Genomic DNA, 20,597 nt, shown 5'->3' on the forward strand with positions numbered 1-20,597 from the left:
TTTTTAAATGTAATTCATTTCGGAATAAGCCTGTAACGTAACAAAATGTAGAAAAACTGAAGGGGTCTGAATACTTTCCGAATGCATTGTATATACAGTGCTGTGAAAAAGTGTTTGCCGCCTTTCTAATTTTCTCTACTTTTGCATATTTTTTATACTGAATGTTATCACATCTTCAACCAAAACCTAATATTAGATAAAGGGAACCTGAGTGAACAAATAACACAACAATTACACACTTATTATTCAACACCCAAAGCCCCTGTGGGAAAAAGTAATTGCCCCCTTACACTCAATAAGTGTTTGTGCCTCCTTTAGCTGCAATGACTCCAACCAAACGCTTCCTGTAGTTGTTGATCAGTCTCTCATGTCGCTGTGGAGGAATTTTGGCCCACTCTTCCATGCAGAACTGCTTTAACGCAACAACATTTGTGGATGATTTGCTTTTTAGCCATTTTCATGTAGATTTGATTGTGTGTTTTGGATCATTATCTTGCTGCATGACCAAGTTGCGCTTCAGCTTCAGCTCACAGACGGGTGGCCTGACATTCTCCTGTAGAATTCTCTGACAGAGCAGAATTCATTGTTCCTTCTATTAAGGAAAGTCATCCAGATCCTGAGGCAGCAAAGCATCCCCAAACCATCACACTACCACCACCATGCTTGACCATTGGTATGAGGTTCTTACTGTGGAATGCAGTGTTTGGTTTTCGCCAGACATAATGGGACCCATCTCGTCCAAAAAGTTGACTCAAGTGTGCCAAAAAGCACCTGGATGATCATCAAGACTCTTGGAAGAATGTTCTATGGACAGATGAGTCAAAATGATAACTTTTTGGATGACATGGGTCCCATTATACCTGGCGAAAACCAAACACTGCATTCCTGGCAGCATCGTGTTATGGGTATGTTTGTCACCGGGAGGGACTGGGGAGTTTGTCAGGAACAAAATAAACATGAAAGGAGCAAAGCCCAGATAAAAAGTTAGCAGAAACCCTGCCTCTGTTGTTTTTTTTCAGCGGGAGAATTACAATTTTATTTAAGCCAAAGACACACCAGAATGACTTTCTAAGAGGTGTTGAGTGTTCCTGAGTGGTCCAGTCTAACTTCTGATTGAAAATTGCATCAAAATAAGAGTCAAAGTTTAAATATTGCTGTCCATCAATGATTCCCAACCAAATTTACAGAGCTTGTGCAATTTTGACAAAAAACAAGTATGTTTCCCTAAGAGTTGTACAAATAAAATCGTATTAAAAATGATTAACAGCTGTATTGGCTGCCAAAGGTGCTTCCACCAAGTATTAACTCTCGGGTGTGAAGACATAAGCAATCAAATTTTTTTTTCATTTGTAATTAATTTGGAAAATGTTCAATGAATGTGTTTCACTTTGAACATGTGGAATAGGTTGTTTAGATCTGTGGCGCAGTAACCTCCCGAGTGGCGCAGTGGTCTAAGGCACTGCATCGCAGTGCTAGCTGTGCCACTAGAGATCCTGGTTCGAATCCAGGCTCTGCTGTAGCCGGCCGCAACCGGGAGACCAATGGGGCGGCGCACAATTGGCCCAGCGTCATCCAGGGTAGGGGAGGGAATGGCCGGCAGGGAGGTAGCTCAGTTGGTAGAGCATGGCGTTTGCAACGCCAGGGTTGTGGGTTCGATTCCCACGGGGGTCCAGTATGAAAATAAAAAAGAATAATGTATGCACTAACTGTAAGTCGCTCTGGATAAGAGCGTCTGCTAAATGTAGATGTAATTTTAAAGCAGCAAAATGTGAAGACTGTGCAAGGGGTGTGTAGACTGGAGTAAAAAATTATTGATACCCTTGATAAAGATGAGCAATAATGACTGTATAAAATAAATAATTATAATACTGAGCTACAGTATATTGTATGCTCAAAATCTTTTTGTTTAATAAGTAATACATTTTCTTCTCAAAAAGGTAGAGGTCAAAATTATTATAATTATTATAAATAAAGTAGTAATTGGTCCCATATTCCTAGCACGCAATGACTACATCAAGTTTGTGACTCTATAACCTTGTTGGATGCATTTGCAGTTCGTTTTGGTTCTGTTCCAGATAATTCTGTACCCAATAGAAATTAATGGTAAATAATGTATTGTGTCATTTCGGAGTCACTTTTATTGTAAATAAGAATATAATATATTTCTAAACACTTCTACATGAATGTGGATGCTACCATGATTACGGATAATCCTGAATGAATCGTGAATAATGATGAGTGAGAAAATTAGAGGGTCAAATATCATACCTCCAATACATTAAACCTCCCCTGTTATTGGTAATGGGGAGGGGTTAGCATGTCTTGAGGTTATGATCTTGCAACCAACAAGCATCCATGTTTGTAAAGTCACAAGCTTGATGGAGTCATTGCGTGCTAGGAATATGGGACCAAATACTCAACCTTTGACTACTATATTTATAAGAATCTTTAAGGGTGTCAATAATTTTAACTCCTACCTTTTTGTGAAAAACTAAATATATTACTAGTTGAACAAAATCTATTCATCTGAGCAATTGTACTAGTATAAAAATAATATAATTTCATTTTTTTTGTTGCATATAATATATACAGTATAGCCTAGTATTTTAATTATTTATTTTATACAGTCATTATTACTCAAGGGTGTCAATCATTTCGGACCCCACTGTATATGTTTGCAGTGGCGGCCACGATTTAGCAGTGGCGGTGCACTGCTGCTAAATTAATTTGGGGGAAACACTTCTTGTCTCTTATCTTGAGTAAAGGGTGGTATTAATTTATGTATGTGTACATTAACGACCTGAGGTGAGAGGGATAGCGTGTGTTAATAAGTAGTGTGTGTATGTGCATATGCAATGTGTGTGTGTGTTTGAGAGAGAGAGAGAGAGAGAGAGAGAGAGAGAGAGAGAGAGAGAGAGAGAGAGAGAGAGAGAGTTATTGAGAGTACGGTAGCTGCACTTTGTGTGTGTATCATTGCTCAGATTAGAAAGGCATGTCATGGAGTAATCCAATTAGGGTCTCTGTCAGGAGCGCTGCGGTGGTTGATATGATATGCATGTTACCATAATACGCCAGTAAAAATAAAATAACACAAACTGATTAAAGTGGAGTATATTTCTCAAGGGACTACTCTGCTTTAATGGAGCAGAGATTTACAGAACACACTCATGCTCTCTCTTAATCTCCCTCTATCTGTTTACTGCAGGATAGGGAGCTGATGCCTGAGGAGTTGGATGGTAAGTCTTTGTTATTGATTATAGAAATGCACTATGCAAGTGCAGCCCACGCAGTGGGCGAGAGTCCATTTTACCAGCTCACTTAAGGGTAGTGGCAGCAATATGACGTCTTCATACACAGCGGTGTGACTACCTGCATACATAAATCACATCAACAAAATTATAATCCTCTAAGAATGACTATTGGCTCGCCCCAACGTGGCTAGGCCTCAAGGGAGGGTGCCAATTTGGAAGAGCCAATTTGAGGCATTCTTTGCAGATGTCAATGCAGTCTGTAAGCAAGAAATCGGCCAACTGATGTCATATCGCTGAGTATATCTTTAAACCTTTGTTAGTGAAATTACTAGTACTAATGAAAGCAATATTATAAGACGTTTTAAGAAACTAAATATTCTGCAGGCATACAGCTTATTACCCAAAAGGCTTGAGTCTCTCATAAGCTCCACTTACCCTCGTAAGTCATACAGGACACAGTTGTAGCTTGTAAGTGTTACTAGCTATTAGCTTCTTGAAACATCATTCAGCAATACGAGTTTAGGAGCTGCTCGAAAACCACTACACCACAATTTTTGACTACTGCAAATATTATAACATTATACACATGGTTGTTGGTGTGTGTGTGTGTGTGTGTGTGTGTGTGTGTGTGTGTGTGTGTGTGTACGTGCATGCGTGAGTGTCTCAGAGCTGCAGGTGGCCTTTAAGGAGTTTGACTACGATGGGGATGGCTTCCTGCATTACAAGGACGTGGCCGACTGTATGAGGACCATGGGATACATGCCCACTGAGATGGAGCTCATAGAGATTATACAGCAGATCAAGATGAAATGTGAGCGTGTGTGTTTGTGTGTGCGGAGGGGTTAGTGGTGTGTGTTTGTGTGTGCGGGGGGGTTAGTGGTGTGTGTGTGTGTGTGTGTGTGTGCGTGTGTGTGTGTGTGTGTGTAGGTGTGTCAGAGGAGGCTGGTGGGAGGAGCTATAGGAGGACGGGCTAATTGTAATGGCTGGAATGGAATTATTGGAACAGAGTCAAACATGTGGTTTCCATATGTTTGATGTGTTTGATACCGTTCCATTTATTCCATTCCAGACATTACAATGAGCCCGTCCTCCTATAGCTCCTCCCAGCAGCCTCCTTTGGTGTGTGTGTGTCTATGTGTGTGCGTGACGTGTTTGACTCATGTCTCTCTCAGGGGTCCGTGCATGTGTGTATGATTGATGTCTCCCTCTATAAAGTTAGAGGAGGGGGTAGTGTGTGTGCATGTGTGACACGTGTGCGTGAGACTGTCTGTTTTTGAAGATTGGGACATTATGTATTTGATTGATGTCAGGTGGAAGGGTGCTTTTGTGTGTGTGTGTGTGTGTGTGTGTGTGTGTGTGTGTGTGTGTGTGTGTGTGTGTGTGTGTGTGTAATCTGATGTCTCCCTCTCTGTAGGGGGCGGTCACGTGGACTTTGATGATTTCTGTACTGAGCTGATGGGCCCTAGGATGCTGGCTGAGACGGCTCACATGATGGGGATGAGGGAGGTACGCAGTGCTTTCAAACAGGTGAGAGAAAGACACTAGGAAGTATGGAAAAGCCATAAGAAGTGTGTTTTCAAACAGATGAGAGAGCCCCTAGGAAGTGTGCAAGATCCATAAGATTGTTCAATGCAAATAGGAAGGGTGCTATCAGAGAAGTGAGTGTACAGAGTGCTTTCAAATAACTTTTTAAAAACCAAAGCAAGTGGTGCATTCTCTAATCATTATGAATGATAACAGAGTGAAAGTTAAAGTGGATCTGACAGCGTTTTAGCAACATTAAATCTTACTAAAATCTGTTCATATACACCCCCAGGAATATTTTTTTTACATTTTCTGACAAGCGAGCACTTAGATATGGTCATTTTCACGTTTTCATAAATTCATAGAATGTTTGGAAATTACATAGAGTAAGGCATTTGTGAAAGTTCTATAGCAATATAGAGTGGGAAAGCGGCCGTGCGTTTGGACAATTAATAGACACTGCAGTAAATAAAACCTAATAAAAATATCTGTCTTGTCCAGGACTGGAGTCTACGCAGACCGGTGCGCCATAGCCAATCAGAGCTACAGTAGGCCTATATGCAAATAAGCCACACGGGCCTGCCATCATTCAGTTTGAACTGGACTGTGTGTTTACAGGCAGTAGCAACAGCGCGACTTTAGATAATTAGAATGCATTCGCCAAAAGCCTCAAAATACACCTGAATGGATTTCTGCAAATATGTACAGTGAGGGAAAAAAGAATTTGATCCCCTGCTGATTTTTTACGTTTGCCCACTGACAAAGAAATGATCAGTCTATAATTTTAATGGTAGGTTTATTTGAACAGTGAGAGACAGAATAACAACAAAAAAATCCAGAAAAACACATGTCAAAAATGTTATAAATTGATTTGCATTTTAATGAGGTGTGACGTCACGAGAGGCTACACAGCTTTCAGCGGGATTGCTCAAGTAGTGCAAGGAGACAAGGTTCAAACAAAACAAGGATTTTATTATAGGTCTTGGGAAATTAACGAAAATATAACAAAATTCTGTTCTCTTGTGGCTCTTTAAGGGTTAACAGTTCAGGGATGTCTCTTCCACATCCAAAATCATAATTCTCACTCGCTCAGATAACTTTTCCCCAGCCTTACTGTAGTCCACGTTGCAGCTAGTGGCCAACCCAGCAAAAAGTCCTTCCAAATGTCTCTCACGTCTTTCCACAGGTGCATATATCCAAAGGTGAGTATTTCCCAAAGGTAAGTATCTCCAAATCCTTATATTCCTCATGGAAGTGGACGTGCAGCACTCTTGTCCTCCAGAGAGCCCAGGTTGGAGACTGTGTCTCTTCCCTTCCCAAACCTTCAGCTCATCAGCTCCTCATTTGTTTCAGCTGCGTGGGAAGATTGGCCATAGAGGGGTGGAGTTCCCGACCATACCAGCAGATGGAGCCATAGCTGTCTGGGTTTGCAGCCACCTCAGGGGGATGTAACGTCCCTCCAGGACACAGCCTCTCGTGACATCACACATCCCCCTCCTCGGGACCGACGTCCTCGTCGGGGTAAAGGCAGCGAAGAAGGCATCACGCCGGGAGAGGGCGTCCGCATTGCCGTGGTGCTTGCCAGACTGCTCTCTCTTCAACTCCTCCAACTCTAGGACCAGGGACTCAGCCTCCTGTTGTCTCTCCTTGAGTTTCTTACTGAATGCATCAGCCTTGGTTTTAGCAGAGTTTAGCTTCTGTTGAGCAGCTTTCAGTTCCTTCTCTCTCTCTGCCTCCGCATTCTTCATCTTGTTCTCCAACACCTTGTACTTCTCCTCTGCCTTCTTCTGGACCTCCTTACTACTGCGCAGGGTCTCCTCACACTCCTCGATGGTCCTGCGCAGCCTCTCCAGCTCCTCCTGTTGCTTAGGGAAGGAGCTCTGTTGGAGTTTAGCCTGGAGGATATCTAACTCTTCTGTCTTCATGTCTAACTGTTGCTTTAACAAACGATACCTCTCAGCGGTCCCCTTCAGACCAGACAGTTCTTTGTCCAGATTCTGTAGCTCCGTCTCTGTGTCGGTCTGGGCACCTGCCATCCCTATCAGAGCCCGGGCGGGAGTGAGTAACTCGGAGGATTGCACCGGAGCCTTCCCAGGATGAGTCTTGCCTCTCCGTTTCCGAGGTACTCGGGTTATCCTCTCCTGAGACTCTCTCCAGAGTGGGTAAAAGGCTGGGCAGTCTCGTCCAATTAGGACAGGGACGGGGAGGGAATCAACCACCCCCGCTGTCGTGTGTATGGTTCCCCGTGTGCTGGTCATTGTAAGTTCAGTAATGGGGTATTCTCTGGTGTCCCCATGGACACAGGAAACTGGGAGGACTTTCCCCGGGGTCAGACACGTTGGGCCCACCAAATCCTTACGCACCAGGGTGGCCCGGCTACCAGAATCCAGTAAGGCCTCCACATCATGGTGATTCACAGTTACCGGGCAGGTGGGGGGGTCGATCTGGGCCGCCATCTACGACTCCCAAGAGCGAGGCAAAACGGTGTGTGGGTGCTGAGCTGGAGGACTCCGCAGTGGGCATAGGTTCATCGGCTGGTTTCCCACACTGCCAGGAGATATGTCCCATCTCCCCCACACCGGTAACACTGTCGAGTTTCCCCCTCCTGGTGTACTCTTCTTGGACCCGCCTGGTTTCTGGCTCCCCCTGGAGCCGGGATAAGTCCTGACGTGGCTGGGTTCGAGACCTTGGGGGTCCTTTGGACGGGTTCTTCCCATTTGGGGTGGGGCCGCACTCCTGGGGTCTTTTCGGGAAGCATTCAGCATCTCCGCTGTGGCCTGGTACTTTTCCACAGCTTCCACGGTCAGATCAGCCGTGGTCAAGGCCTGTTGACTGATGAACCGTTTTGCCTCATAAGGCAGGGCGCGTAGGTAACGATCCACCACAACGGCCTCCACCACCGCCGCTGCTGTATTCCTCTGCGGATCCAGCCATTTCCCTTGCGATTCGGACAAGTTCATGCATCTGCGCCCGAGGAGGTTGGTCTGGTTGGAAGGTCCAACTGTGAAAGCGCTGGGCCATACCAAACTTTGTGAGTCCATATCTGCTGAGGATCTCAGACTTCAGGGCATCATAGTCAGTAACCTGGTCAGGGCCCAGGTCCCGGACAGCATTCAGCGATTCCCCGGTTAGAAAGGGGGCTAACAGACCAACCCACTGTTGCTTGGGCCAGGCTTCCCTAGTGGCCGTGGCCTCAAATGCATGCAGGTATGCCTCAATGTCATCGGTAGCTCCCATCTTAGATATAAAGTCACTTGCCTTTATTGGGCGGGTATTTTGGACAACCCTCTGTCTCTGCAACTGCAATTCCTCTGCCTTCAGAAGGTTGGCTTTCTTTTGCTCCTCCAAGAGAGCCACGTTTGCTTGCATCTGGGCTTGCTGGCCAGCAACAAGGGCTTTCAATATGTCCTCCATTTCAGTCGGGCGGGGAGCCTACGGCCAACTTGGAAAACTGGGTGATCAAACCTTCGGTATCCTCCTCTGACATGCACTATTAACGCTTGAGTGTGCCTGTATTCTCCACCATCTGTGACGTCACGAGAGGCTACACAGCTTTCAGCGGGATTGCTCAAGTAGTGCAAGGAGACAAGGTTCAAACAAAACAAGGATTTTATTATAGGTCTTGGGAAATTAACGAAAATATAACAAAATTCTGTTCTCTTGTGGCTCTTTAAGGGTTAACAGTTCAGGGATGTCTCTTCCACATCCAAAATCATAATTCTCACTCGCTCAGATAACTTTTCCCCAGCCTTACTGTAGTCCACGTTGCAGCTAGTGGCCAACCCAGCAAAAAGTCCTTCCAAATGTCTCTCACGTCTTTCCACAGGTGCATATATCCAAAGGTGAGTATTTCCCAAAGGTAAGTATCTCCAAATCCTTATATTCCTCATGGAAGTGGACGTGCAGCACTCTTGTCCTCCAGAGAGCCCAGGTTGGAGACTGTGTCTCTTCCCTTCCCAAACCTTCAGCTCATCAGCTCCTCATTTGTTTCAGCTGCGTGGGAAGATTGGCCATAGAGGGGTGGAGTTCCCGACCATACCAGCAGATGGAGCCATAGCTGTCTGGGTTTGCAGCCACCTCAGGGGGATGTAACGTCCCTCCAGGACACAGCCTCTCGTGACATCACAGAGGGAAATAAGTATTTGACCCCTTTGCAAAACATGACTTAGTACTTGGTGGCAAAACCCTTGTTGGCAATCACAGAGGTCAGACGTTTCTTGTAGTTGGCCACCAGGTTTGCACACATCTCAGGAGGGATTTTGTCCCACTCCTCTTTGCAGATCTTCTCCAAGTCATTAAGGTTTCGAGGCTGATGTTTGGCAACTCGAACCTTCAGCCCCCTCCACCGATTTTCTATGGGATTAAGGTCTGGAGACTGGCTAGGCCACTCCAGGACCTTAATGTGCTTCTTCTTGAGCCACTCCTTTGTTGACTTGGCCGTGTGTTTTGGGTCATTGTCATGCTGGAATACCCATCCACGACCCATTTTCAATGCCCTGGCTAAGGGAAGGAAGTTCTCACCCAAGATTTCACAGTACATGGCCCCGTCCATCGTCCCTTTGATGCGGTGAAATTGTCCTGTCCCCTTAGCAGAAAAACACCCCCAAAGCGTAATGTTTCCACTTCCATGTTTGACGGTGGGAATGGTGTTCTTGGGGTCATAGGCAGCATTCCTCCTCCTCCAAACACGGCGAGTTGAGTTGATGCCAAAGAGCTCCATTTTGGTCTCATCTGACCACAACACTTTCACCCAGTTCTCCTCTGAATCATTCAGATGTTCATTGGCAAACTTCAGACGGGCATGTATATGTATGTATGTGCTTTCTTGAGCAGGGGGACCTTGCGGGCGCTGCAGGATTTCAGTCCTTCACGGCGTAGTGTGTTACCAATTGTTTTCTTGGTGACTATGGTCCCAGCTGCCTTGAGATCATTGACAAGATCCTCCCGTGTAGTTCTGGGCTGATTCCTCACCGTTCTCATGATCATTGCAACTCCACGAGGTGACATCTTGCATGAAGCCACAGACAAAGGGAGATTGACAGTTATTTTGTGTTTCTTCCATTTGCGAATAATCGCACCAACTGTTGTCACCTTCTCACCAAGCTGCTTGGCGATGGTCTTGTAGCCCATTCCAGCCTTGGAGAGCTCTTTGGTCTTGGCCATGGTGGAGAGTTTGGAATCTGATTGATTGATTGCTTCTGTGGACAGGTGTCTTTTATACAGGTAACAAACTGAGATTAGGAGCACTCCCTTTAAGAGTGTGCTCCTCATCTCAGCTCGTTACCTGTATAAAAGACACCTGGGAGCCAGAAATCTTTCTGATTGAGAGGGGGTCAAATGCTTATTTCCCTCATTAAAATGCAAATCAATTTATAACATTTTTGACATGCGTTTTTCAGGATTTTTTTGTTGTTATTCTGTCTCTCACTGTTCAAATAAACCTACCATTAAAATTATAGACTGATCATTTCTTTGTCAGTGGGAAAATGTACAAAATCAGCAGGGGATCAAATACTTTTTTCCCTCACTGTAAATACCACGGGAGTGCTCTTACATTTGGGAACTTCACAGCCCTATTGATCAAACAACCATGAGAAGATTGGCCATCAAAATTGCACTGATAAATTATGGGGAATAGTAGCATGCTCGTCCTTCTGCAGCTTGCCTGCCAATGCATTCTTGTCCAATCCCACATTTTGACAACTGAATGGGAACTTGCCTGCCTGCCCGCCCATTTGATCGATGCCAAATACATTTAATTGACAACTAAGAGGGGTGTCAAACTCAATCACCGCATGGGCCATATTTTAAAAAACACAACGAATTTGCGGCCCAGACAGCCTATTTGTATTTACAAAAAAACTTGCAACTGCGACCCAAACTGGCCATTGTTTTATTAGAAAAAATATGTCCCTTTATAATGTCCACTTATGTACATATGATGCTGTATATAGAATTGTACGATATTAAAACAAAAGAGATACATAATATTTGTCCAGCCTTTGCTCCCATGCTTGCAGATGTGGATAGTATGCTGCGACCCTAATCAAAAAGTATTTAATTACTCTTAATAACAAAAACGTAGCTATAGGTTGTTGTAACGTCTACACTTAAAACATTTTGAATGCAGCATTGCTGTATGGTGCACTCCTAATGTACTGTAGTTGAGTTGCAAGGCTGCTGTTCAAATGTGGCTGTAATAGGCCTACATGTTTCTCCTTTGCATGGTTGTATTGCAGGTTTTGTTTTTTGGTTATTCATTCTCAAGCTTTAAAACCGAAGCCAGAGTGCAACATTTTAGTAGCCTAGCTAGAACTGTGGCATGTGTCTGTACACTTTCCCTCCACTGCTAGCTGTAAACCGGACACACGACAGCAGCGCAATTGAAGTTGAATTCAACTAAGCAAGCAGCATCAGGCTGTAATTTCATAAAGTAGATGAGACAACTGTTGACTCTTTTATACTCGCTTGTGTGTCCAATTCGGCCCGTGGGCCTTGTGTTTGACACATGTGCGCTAGCCTATTAGCCACGTTATGACAGACTTATGATCATTGCCCTTGCTAGTTTGATTGTATTGACATTCCCAGACTTACTTACAGTCATCCGTTTAAAAAAAAACAAAATTTAGTCATTGAAACTGAAACAGTGCATCCCGAATGGGTGGAAGCAGCAAACAATGTACCAGGCCAGCTGTGATTTACAACCTGATAGCAATATTTTTTGGACTACCAAGAAATGTATTGGTGAATTACATTAATCATGCATTGACCTGCATCCATCTATTCTGCCAATAATGCCTTACTGAACGTCATGGAATTTTGAGTCAAATAGAACCTATTATTAAAACGTCTTATAACGTTGGTTTTGAAGCATAGACTGGGAATTTGATATGTTTTACTGATATTAGCATTGTCTGTTTGTTTCATATCTGCAAAGTAGTTAAAACGCTGTCACTTCAACCTTCCTTTGTAACATCTGCTCGCACTGCAGTGGCACATCTATCTACCTGTCCCTCGTCCTCTTGCTTGTCCTCCACTTCCCTGTCCTCTGTTTCTGTTGTGAAACAGAGTGAAAGTTTTTAAATAACATGCAACAATGTAACCTTTTTAAATAGGCGAACATCTGCTCACACGCACCTCCATCTATTTCTTGTCCTTCTTGCTTGTTGACCTCCATTCCATTTCTCTATTACTCTCAGTCCTTATCTAACTAGCTAGCTACAGCGCCTTCAGAAAGTATTCACACCCCTTGACCCCTCCATGCTTCACGGTGGGAACCACACATGCGGAGATCATCCGTTTACCTACTCTGCGTCTCACAAAGACACGGCGGTTGGAACCAAAAATCTCACATTTGGACTCATCAGACCAATGGGCACCGGTCTAATGTCCATTGCTCGTGTTTCTTGGGCCAAGCAAGTCTCTTCTTATTATTGGTGTCCTTTAATAGTGGTTTCTTTGCAGCAATTTGACCATGAAGGCCTGATTCACGCAGTCTCCTCTGAACAGTTGATGTTGAGATGTGTCTCTTACTTGAACTCTGTGAAGCATTTATTTGGGCTGCAATCTGAGGTGCAGTTAACTCTAATGAACTTATCCTCTGCAGCAGATGTAACTCTGTGTCTTCCTTTCCTGTGGCGGTCCTCATGAGAGCCAGTCTCATCATAGCACTTGATGGTTTTTGTGACTGCACTTGAAGAAACTTTCAAAGTTCTTGAAATTTCCAGATTGACTGACCTTCATGTCTTAAAGTAATGATGGACTGTTGTTTCTCTTTGCTTATTTGAGCTGTTCTTGCCATAATATGGACTTGGTCTTTTACCAAATAGGGCTATCTTCTGTATATCACCCCTACCTTGTCACAACACAACTGATTGGCTCAAACGCATTAAAGAAAGAAATTCCACAAATTAACTTTTAACAAGGCACACCTGTTAATTGAAATGCATTCCAGGTGACTACCTCATGAAGCTGGTTGAGAGAATGCCAAGAGTGTGCAAAGCTGTCATCAGGGCAAAGGGTGGCTACTTTGAAGAATCTCAAATATAAAATATATTTTGATTTGTTTAACACTTTTTTGGTCCATATGTGTTATTTCATAGTTTTGATGTTTTCACTATTATTCTACAATGTATGGAATGAGTAGGTGTGTCCAAACTTTTGACTGGTACTGTACACATACGTATTAAACACAAGAATAATGCTGTGAAATTGTGAAAATTATGATAATGCCCTATAGTGTGGCCCCGTGTAGCTCAGTTGGTAGAGCATGGTGCTTGCAATGCCAGGGTTGTGGGTTCGATTCCCACGGGGGGCCAGGGGGGCCAGTATGAAAATGTATGCACTCTAACTGTAAGTCGCTCTGGATAAAAGCGTCTGCTAAATGACTAAAATGTAAATGTAGTCTAAGAGCAGTTTGAAAACAGCCTGTTTTGGTGGGATGGAGTTCTGGCCTGCCTGGTGATATGGCAATGAAGCTATTTTTGTTTCTCTTTTACCATTTTAATTAAAAACAATCATAGTAATGTATTTGATTGTTACCCAAAAATTATTTGATTTTGAGATAAAAACGTGTGCATTGAACCTCCTAGCTATTGGTGCTACTAGCTAGCTAGCTAGTTACAGTGGGGGAAAAATGTATTTAGTCAGCCACCAATTGTGCAAGTTCTCCCACTTAAAAAGATGAGAGAGGCCTGTAATTTTCATCATAGGTATATGTCAACTATGACAGACAAAATGAGAAAAACAAATCCAGAAAATCACATTGTAGGATTTTTTATGAATTTATTTGCAAATTATGGTGGAAAATAAGTATTTGGTCAATAACAAAAGTTTCTCAATACTTTGTTATATACCCTTTGTTGGCAATGACACAGGTCAAATGTTTTATGTAAGTCTTCACAAGGTTTTCACACACTGTTGCTGGTATTTTGGCCCATTCCTCCATGCAGATCTCCTCTAGAGCAGTGATGTTTTGGGGCTGTCGCTGGGCAACACGGACTTTCAACTCCCTCCAAAGATTTTCTATGGGGTTGAGATCTGGAGACTGGCTAGGCCACTCCAGGACCTTGAAATGCTTCTTACGAAGCCACTCCTTCGTTGCCCGGGCGTTGTGTTTGGGATCATTGTCATGCTGAAAGACCCAGCCACGTTTCATCTTCAATGCCCTTGCTGATGGAAGGAGGTTTTCACTCAAAATCTCACGATACATGGCCCCATTCATTCTTTCCTTTACACGGATCAGTCATCCTGGTCCCTTTGCAGAAAAAACAGCCCCAAAGCATGATGTTTCCACCCCCATGCTTCACAGTAGGTATGGTGTTCTTTGGATGCAACTCAGCATTCTTTGTCCTCCAAACACGACGAGTTGAGTTTTTACCAAAAATTTCTATTTTGGTTTCATCTGACCATATGACATTCTCCCAATCCTCTTCTGGATCATCCAAATGCACTCTAGCAAACATCAGACGGACCTGGACATGTACTGGCTTAAGCAGGGGGACACGTCTCGCACTGCAGGATTTGAGTCCCTGGCGGCGTAGTGTGTTACTGATGGTAGGCTTTGTTACTTTGGTCCCAGCTCTCTGCAGGTCATTCACTAGGTCCCCCCGTGTGGTTCTGGGATTTTTGCTCACCGTTCTTGTGATCATTTTGACCCCACGGGGTGAGATCTTGCGTGGAGCCCCAGATCGAGGGAGATTATCAGTGGTCTTGTATGTCTTCCATTTCCTAATAACTGCTCCCACAGTTGATTTCTTCAAACCAAGCTGCTTACCTATTCCAGATTCAGTCTTCCCAGCCTGGTGCAGGTCTACAATTTTGTTTCTGGTGTCCTTTGACAGCTCTTTGGTCTTGGCCATAGTGGAGTTTGGAGTGTGACTGTTTGAGGTTGTGGGCAGGTGTCTTTTATACTGATAACAAGTTCAAACAGGTGCCATTAATACAGGTAACGAGTGGAGGACAGAGGAGCCTCTTAAAGAAGAAGTTACAGGTCTGTGAGAGCCAGAAATCTTGCTTGTTTGTAGGTGACCAAATACTTATTTTCCACCATAATTTGCAAATAAATTCATTAAAAATCCTACAATGTGATTTTCTTGATTTTTTTTCCTCAATTTGTCTGTCATAGTTAATGTGTACCTATGATGACAATTACAGGCCTCTCTCATCTTTTTAAGTGGGAGAACTTGCACAATTGGTGGCTGACTAAATACTTTTTTCCCCCACTGTATATTGGGCTGACAGTTGAACTGGCACAGAAAATGGCTCGAGCAATTGATACATTTGTTGCAATTTTTGTAGACGAGCCAGACCATACCTTTAGTGAGCCGGACCAGTGATGTAGAGGCATGTTGAGCGAATGAGAATTTATAAATAATAAAATAATAAATATAATAAACAAAATAACACACGTAGTATTTAAATCTCTCAGGCAAACATCAGAATGAATTGAGAAAAGTTCAGAAATATCTTCTGCTCACTTACAAACAGTTTATATTTAAATTAATTATTTGAATTCCAAGTCACTTCCTGAATTGACTGATTTGAAAATAGAAAATTGACACAAATTATGGTTTGAAACAAATCTCATTCCTGAGCAGGGCCCTAGACTTTTGGGGGCCCTAGGCGATAATTTGGTTGCCCCCCACCCCCACCTTGCGGGCAAAACATTTGAATGGCCCTGCCTATTGACAGCGGAGAGAAAAATGTACCTTTTAAAGTTAGTTTTCTGTAATTCTACACATTTTGCCATAGGGCGTAGAGAAAATGTTGCATTTTTTAAGCACATTTTATGCAATTCTACACATTTTAGTATGGGGGTGGAGAGAACTCAAGGTCAAGAAGGTCAAAGCCATAGATCTCATAGTTAGGACTCGTCACCTTATGATCTCTGAATCCCTGAGTTTGGTTTAGACCTTCGTGAAACACATGAAAGTATTAGAGTTTATACTTTTTTGGGTTATTCCATTGGTTCAATTGCACAGGGCAAACTAAATCAAGCGCATCTCAAGTAACTGAAAGTATTTTAACCAGGTCTGATTTGTTCCTTCTACCCACTTAATTAACTTAATTAACCATCATTAATTGTAACTGATAATCTACTACATAAAAGTCATAATCAGCATAATCATCATTATCTTCATCCACTGCCCTCCATCTGTCGGTCATCATCATCATCATCATCATCATCATCTCCCCTCCTCTCCCCCTCCTCTCCTCTCCCCCCAGTTTGACAGCGACGGGGACGGGCGCATCACCTTGGAGGAGCTGAAGGACAGCATGAAGGCTCTGCTGGGCGAGAAGCTGAAGAAGGGGGAGCTGGAGGAGATCCTCCAGGACATTGACCTCAACAAGGACGGTGGAATAGACTTCGACGGTGAGGGGAGGTGGGGAGTTGGATAAGGGGGGGAGGATGAGGGATGGGGAGGTAGAGGAGAGAGGAGAGAGGGAGGGTGTAAGAGGGAGGGAATGGGAGAGGGGATAAGGGTCAAGAGAGGGAAGAGGATGAGGGAGGAGAGAGGATAAGGCAGGAGAAGAGAAAGGATAGGTGAGGGAGGGGACTGAAAAAAAATAGGTCCTAGGAGAAACGAGGGTAGAGGAGGAGAGAGCAGAGATGAGGACTGTGAAGGTAAGTTGGGTGGATAACCCAATCCAATCTCATCAGTAGTGCATTAAGGCAATCATTACAGTGCACATATTGCAGACATGAGTCGGGCATGGTTGCTCATGGTCACGTGATAAGGTAGCCCCGCCTGCGAACTTCAAAAGCAGTGTCTGCCCTTAGACTAAAAGGGAATTTCCTCTTGGTCTAATGGTCTAAAACAGGGTTACCCAACTGGTGGCATGCAAGACGAATTTGGCATGTGGGTGATTTTATTTGGCCCCCTGTTTTCTGAGCAAAAAAATCAATATTGTTTTTAGTTTTTTTAATTCTAATTTTTGGTTAGACATAAAATACTGTAAAAACACCAGGAAATTAGCTCCAAGTGATTTTAATTTTGGAAATCTGTTCCAAAGTACTCCCACGCATAATAGAGAGATGTATGTGATCGTAAACAAATGCAAGCAAGGTTTGGAATGATTATGTTTTAGACAAGTATTATATCTATTTGGGCTTCTTGCAAACAATTTGCAGTCTACAAATTATTTGTAATTATGTTCCGGAACCCTGATCATCCATTCAAGAAAAAATCAGCTTGTGGCTGAATCTAGTTGATGATCCCTGGTCTAAAACTTTGGTTGCTCCTGTGGGAGACCTGGGTTCATATCCTGCGTGTTACATTGGCGCCCAACATGGGGCGGTCTCTTGTGGGGAAGGAGGTGGGAATGTAGCGGACATGAGTTGCTCATGGTCATGTGATGAGATAGCCCTGCCTGCGAACTTCAAAACCAGAGTCTGCCCTCAGACCAAGGGGGAATTTGATTTTGGTCTAAGAAGGTTACTCCTGTGGGAGACCCAGGTCCACACATGGCACACACACCTTTGGACTGCTCAAGGACTGTAGACATGCACGTGGACGTGGACACACACACACACTTAACTTAACTCTCAGTTACGCCACACTTCACACGCTTTCAAACCAGCACACACACAAACTCACACATCCACAATAACTATAAAACAAGACCTGTCTCATGTCCATAAGTAAGCCCCCCCCTTGTGTTTGTCCTAGCCAATCGAAGGCCCAATCAATAATAATAATTGGAAACGTGGATGGGAGTCTCTGCGTTAGCAGGGGATCAATAAGCAGGTGGCCCACGCATTATCAGCAATTAGCCCCTGGGATGATACAACTAGCCTATCCCTCTTACTGAGCCCTCCAGCCATCTCTCCAATCAATTGTTGAAGTTGCACACCTATAGCTTTAGAAGAAAAGACATTGACTGAGATCCAAATGGCACCCTATTCCATACATAGTGCACTACTTTAGGGAATAGGGTGCCATTTGGGACACAGTCATATAAGTCATTCAACAGCCATGGTTTTAAAGAAGCATAATGGAAAATGAAACCAGAATTGACCGAGGCACTGAAATGATGGGATGGATGGGACCTGACAACGGTTGTTTAATGGCTAGTACTGGGTGGAGCCATGTTGTGAATGACAGGTGGATCGATGGATGTTTGATTGACAGATGGGAGGCATGCTGAGGGTGCAGGAGATACAGTGAGATCGGTCATGCTTGGTTAACCGATTGGTTCGGAGAACTTTACAGACAGGGAAACAGAGGAAGGAGGAACGGGTAGCTACACAGGAAGGGGGATTTAGGAGAGGGGTGGTGGGATGCAACCTGGTCTCAGAACATTTCGTATTATTCTGTATGTAAATCCATCATCCCTTTCGTATGATATGTTATTAATTACAATTCGTATTATATGTTACGAATTTTCAAAAAGTATGATATGTTACGAATTCTAGCTAGGTGGCTAACGTTAGCTAGGCTAGGGGTTAGGGTTAAGGTTAGGGTTAAGTTTAGGAGTTAGGTTAAAGGGTTAGGTGAAGGGTTCGCTAAAAGGGTTAAGGTTAGGGTTAGGGGAAGGGTTAGCTAAAAGGGTTAAGGTTAGGGTTAGCTAACATGCTAAGTAGTTACAAAGTAGTAAGTAGGGATGTAGCTCAGTTGGTAGAGCATGGCGTTTGCAACGCCAGGGTTGTGGGTTCGTTTCCCACGGGGGGCCAGTATAAAAAATAAAAATTAAAATAAACTGTAAGTCGCTCTGGATAAGAGCGTCTGCTAAATGACTAAAATGTAAGTTGTCTGTGATGAGATTTGAACTCACAACCTCTGGGTTGCTAGACATTCACGTTATACACCTACCCATCCACCCCCCCTTAAGTAACCATAACCAAAAGTAACATATCATACTAAATGGAGTGTGTTGGATTTACGAACAGAATAATACTAAATGTTCTGAGACCAGGTTGTGGGATGAATTCCAATTCAACCCCTATAGTCTCAACATCAACCCTATGCACACCTATGGATCTGAGGGGATCAGGTGGGTTTAAGCAATATACCCTGAGATAGATTGGGTGTAGATTATAGCATATTGCTTCATACCTGCAACCTGCAATTTGCCTAGCAATATGCTAGGCAAATCCCCGCCTTATCTTAGCTCATTGGTCACCATAGCAGCACCCACCCGTAGTCTGCGCTCCAGCAGGTATATCTCACTGGTCATTCCCAAAGCCAACACCTCCTTTGGCCGCCATTCCTTCCAGTTCTCTGCTGCCAATGACTGGAACGAATTGCAAAAATCTCTAAAGCTGGAGACTCTTATCTCCCTCAATAACTTTAAGCATCAGTTGTCAGAGCACCTTACCGATCACTGCACCTGTACACAGCCCATCTGAAATTAGCCCACCCAACTACCTCATCCCTATATTGTTATTTAATTTGCTCTTTTGCACCCCAGTATCTCTATTTGCACATAATCTCTTGCACATCTAGCATTCCAGTGTTAATACTATTGTAATTATTCTGCACTATAGCCTATTTATTGCCTTACCTCCATAACTTGCTACATTTGCACACACTGTATATATATTTTCTGTTGTATTTCTGACTTTATGTTGTTTTTTTTTACCCCATATGTAACTCTGTGTTGTTTTTATTGCACTACTTTGCTTTATCTTGGCCAGGTCGCAGTTGTAAATGAGAACCTGTTCTCAACTGGCTTACCTGGTTAAATAAAGGTGAAATAAAAAAATAATAAAAAAATAATAAACCTGTACAATTCTTCCAGATATACAAGCGCCTGGGGCCAGTGGTAGGTAGGGGTATGGGCTTGGGTTCGACTTGGAAACTCTAATTGGACACAAATTAACTGGTTACACTTCATTTTACAGCCCCACTATGTACTTAGTTTTAACTAAGAAATGACTAGGTCGTTACACCTAATGAATTCTTTGGACTACTATAAAGTACCCACTGTAGCCACATTTTGTTTTTGTAAATACAAGGTTCATAGAGCACAAACACTACTGTAAAAATGACTGTCATATAGGACTATAAAATCAAGGGTCACCCTCAACACTAAAATGGTCCCATCCTCAACCCCCCCCAGGCACTGTGCTGTGCAGAATCCAAACAATCACCACCTGGCTTTTTTAATTAACTGCGGCCAGAATGGAAATGACATTGTCATTATTATCACACCGTGAGTTCTATTGGCATCCAATACATTTTAATGAGGGCAGATGTAACATGGGGTTGTGTCTTATGTTGTTCCCTGCGATATCTGGAGCCCCCTGCTTCTAATCAATGTATCTGGTGCTGTGTCTGTCTCGGTCTCCCCCTGCAGAGTTTGTCATGATGCTGTCATCGCGGTAGCCTGCCTCATCCATCAAGCAAACAAACTAACAACATGCACTGGATGAGGTCTGGATCACCAAACAAGTGATATCATTCTTATGTGTCACTTCCCTGTAGTATTGTGCATAATTTCTGTATGAAATTATTTTGCATATTCATCAGATTTAGATCTGAATGCTTTTGTAGTGTATAGAGGTAGATTGTAAGATATCAATTCAGGTCAAATTGTTGCCTTTATTGATTTTTTTTTTACAATAAAACTGGTTTAAGCAATGCAGCAGAGGGCGAAGGGTGAGTTATGAAACAAGACTAGTGTTTCATATCCGCTACATAGCAGTGGTGAGTCTATGTCGCCACCTTCTGGAAGCATTCTGAACAACCAATAGAACAGATTGTATGTTATGGTAGAGTAGTGTGTAATAATGTGTTGTGTTATGTATTGTTTTATTGTATGTAAATTGTGATTGAACCCCAGGAAGAGTAACTGCTGCCTTGGCAGCCGCTAATGGGG

General features: G+C 43.4%; 1 protein-coding gene across 3 annotated transcripts in view; it reads left to right on the forward strand.

The window, feature by feature from the left end:
* Window positions 1–20,556, forward strand: part of LOC121557896 (calcium-binding protein 2) — a 29,892-nt gene extending 9,336 nt beyond the window's left edge. For all 3 annotated transcript variants that reach the window (XM_045216634.1, XM_045216635.1, XM_045216636.1), the window contains exons 4-8: window positions 3,206–3,236; window positions 3,919–4,062; window positions 4,666–4,778; window positions 16,002–16,149; window positions 20,076–20,556. In XM_045216634.1, the coding sequence (XP_045072569.1) occupies window positions 3,206–3,236; window positions 3,919–4,062; window positions 4,666–4,778; window positions 16,002–16,149; window positions 20,076–20,104 (465 nt within the window). In that variant the 3' untranslated portion in view covers window positions 20,105–20,556. The remainder of the gene's footprint in view (window positions 1–3,205; window positions 3,237–3,918; window positions 4,063–4,665; window positions 4,779–16,001; window positions 16,150–20,075) is intronic.
* Window positions 20,557–20,597: the final 41 nt, after the last annotated feature.

The sequence above is a fragment of the Coregonus clupeaformis genome, unplaced genomic scaffold (assembly GCF_020615455.1).
Source record: "Coregonus clupeaformis isolate EN_2021a unplaced genomic scaffold, ASM2061545v1 scaf0760, whole genome shotgun sequence".
In the NCBI taxonomy this organism is placed as follows: Eukaryota; Metazoa; Chordata; class Actinopteri; order Salmoniformes; family Salmonidae; genus Coregonus; species Coregonus clupeaformis.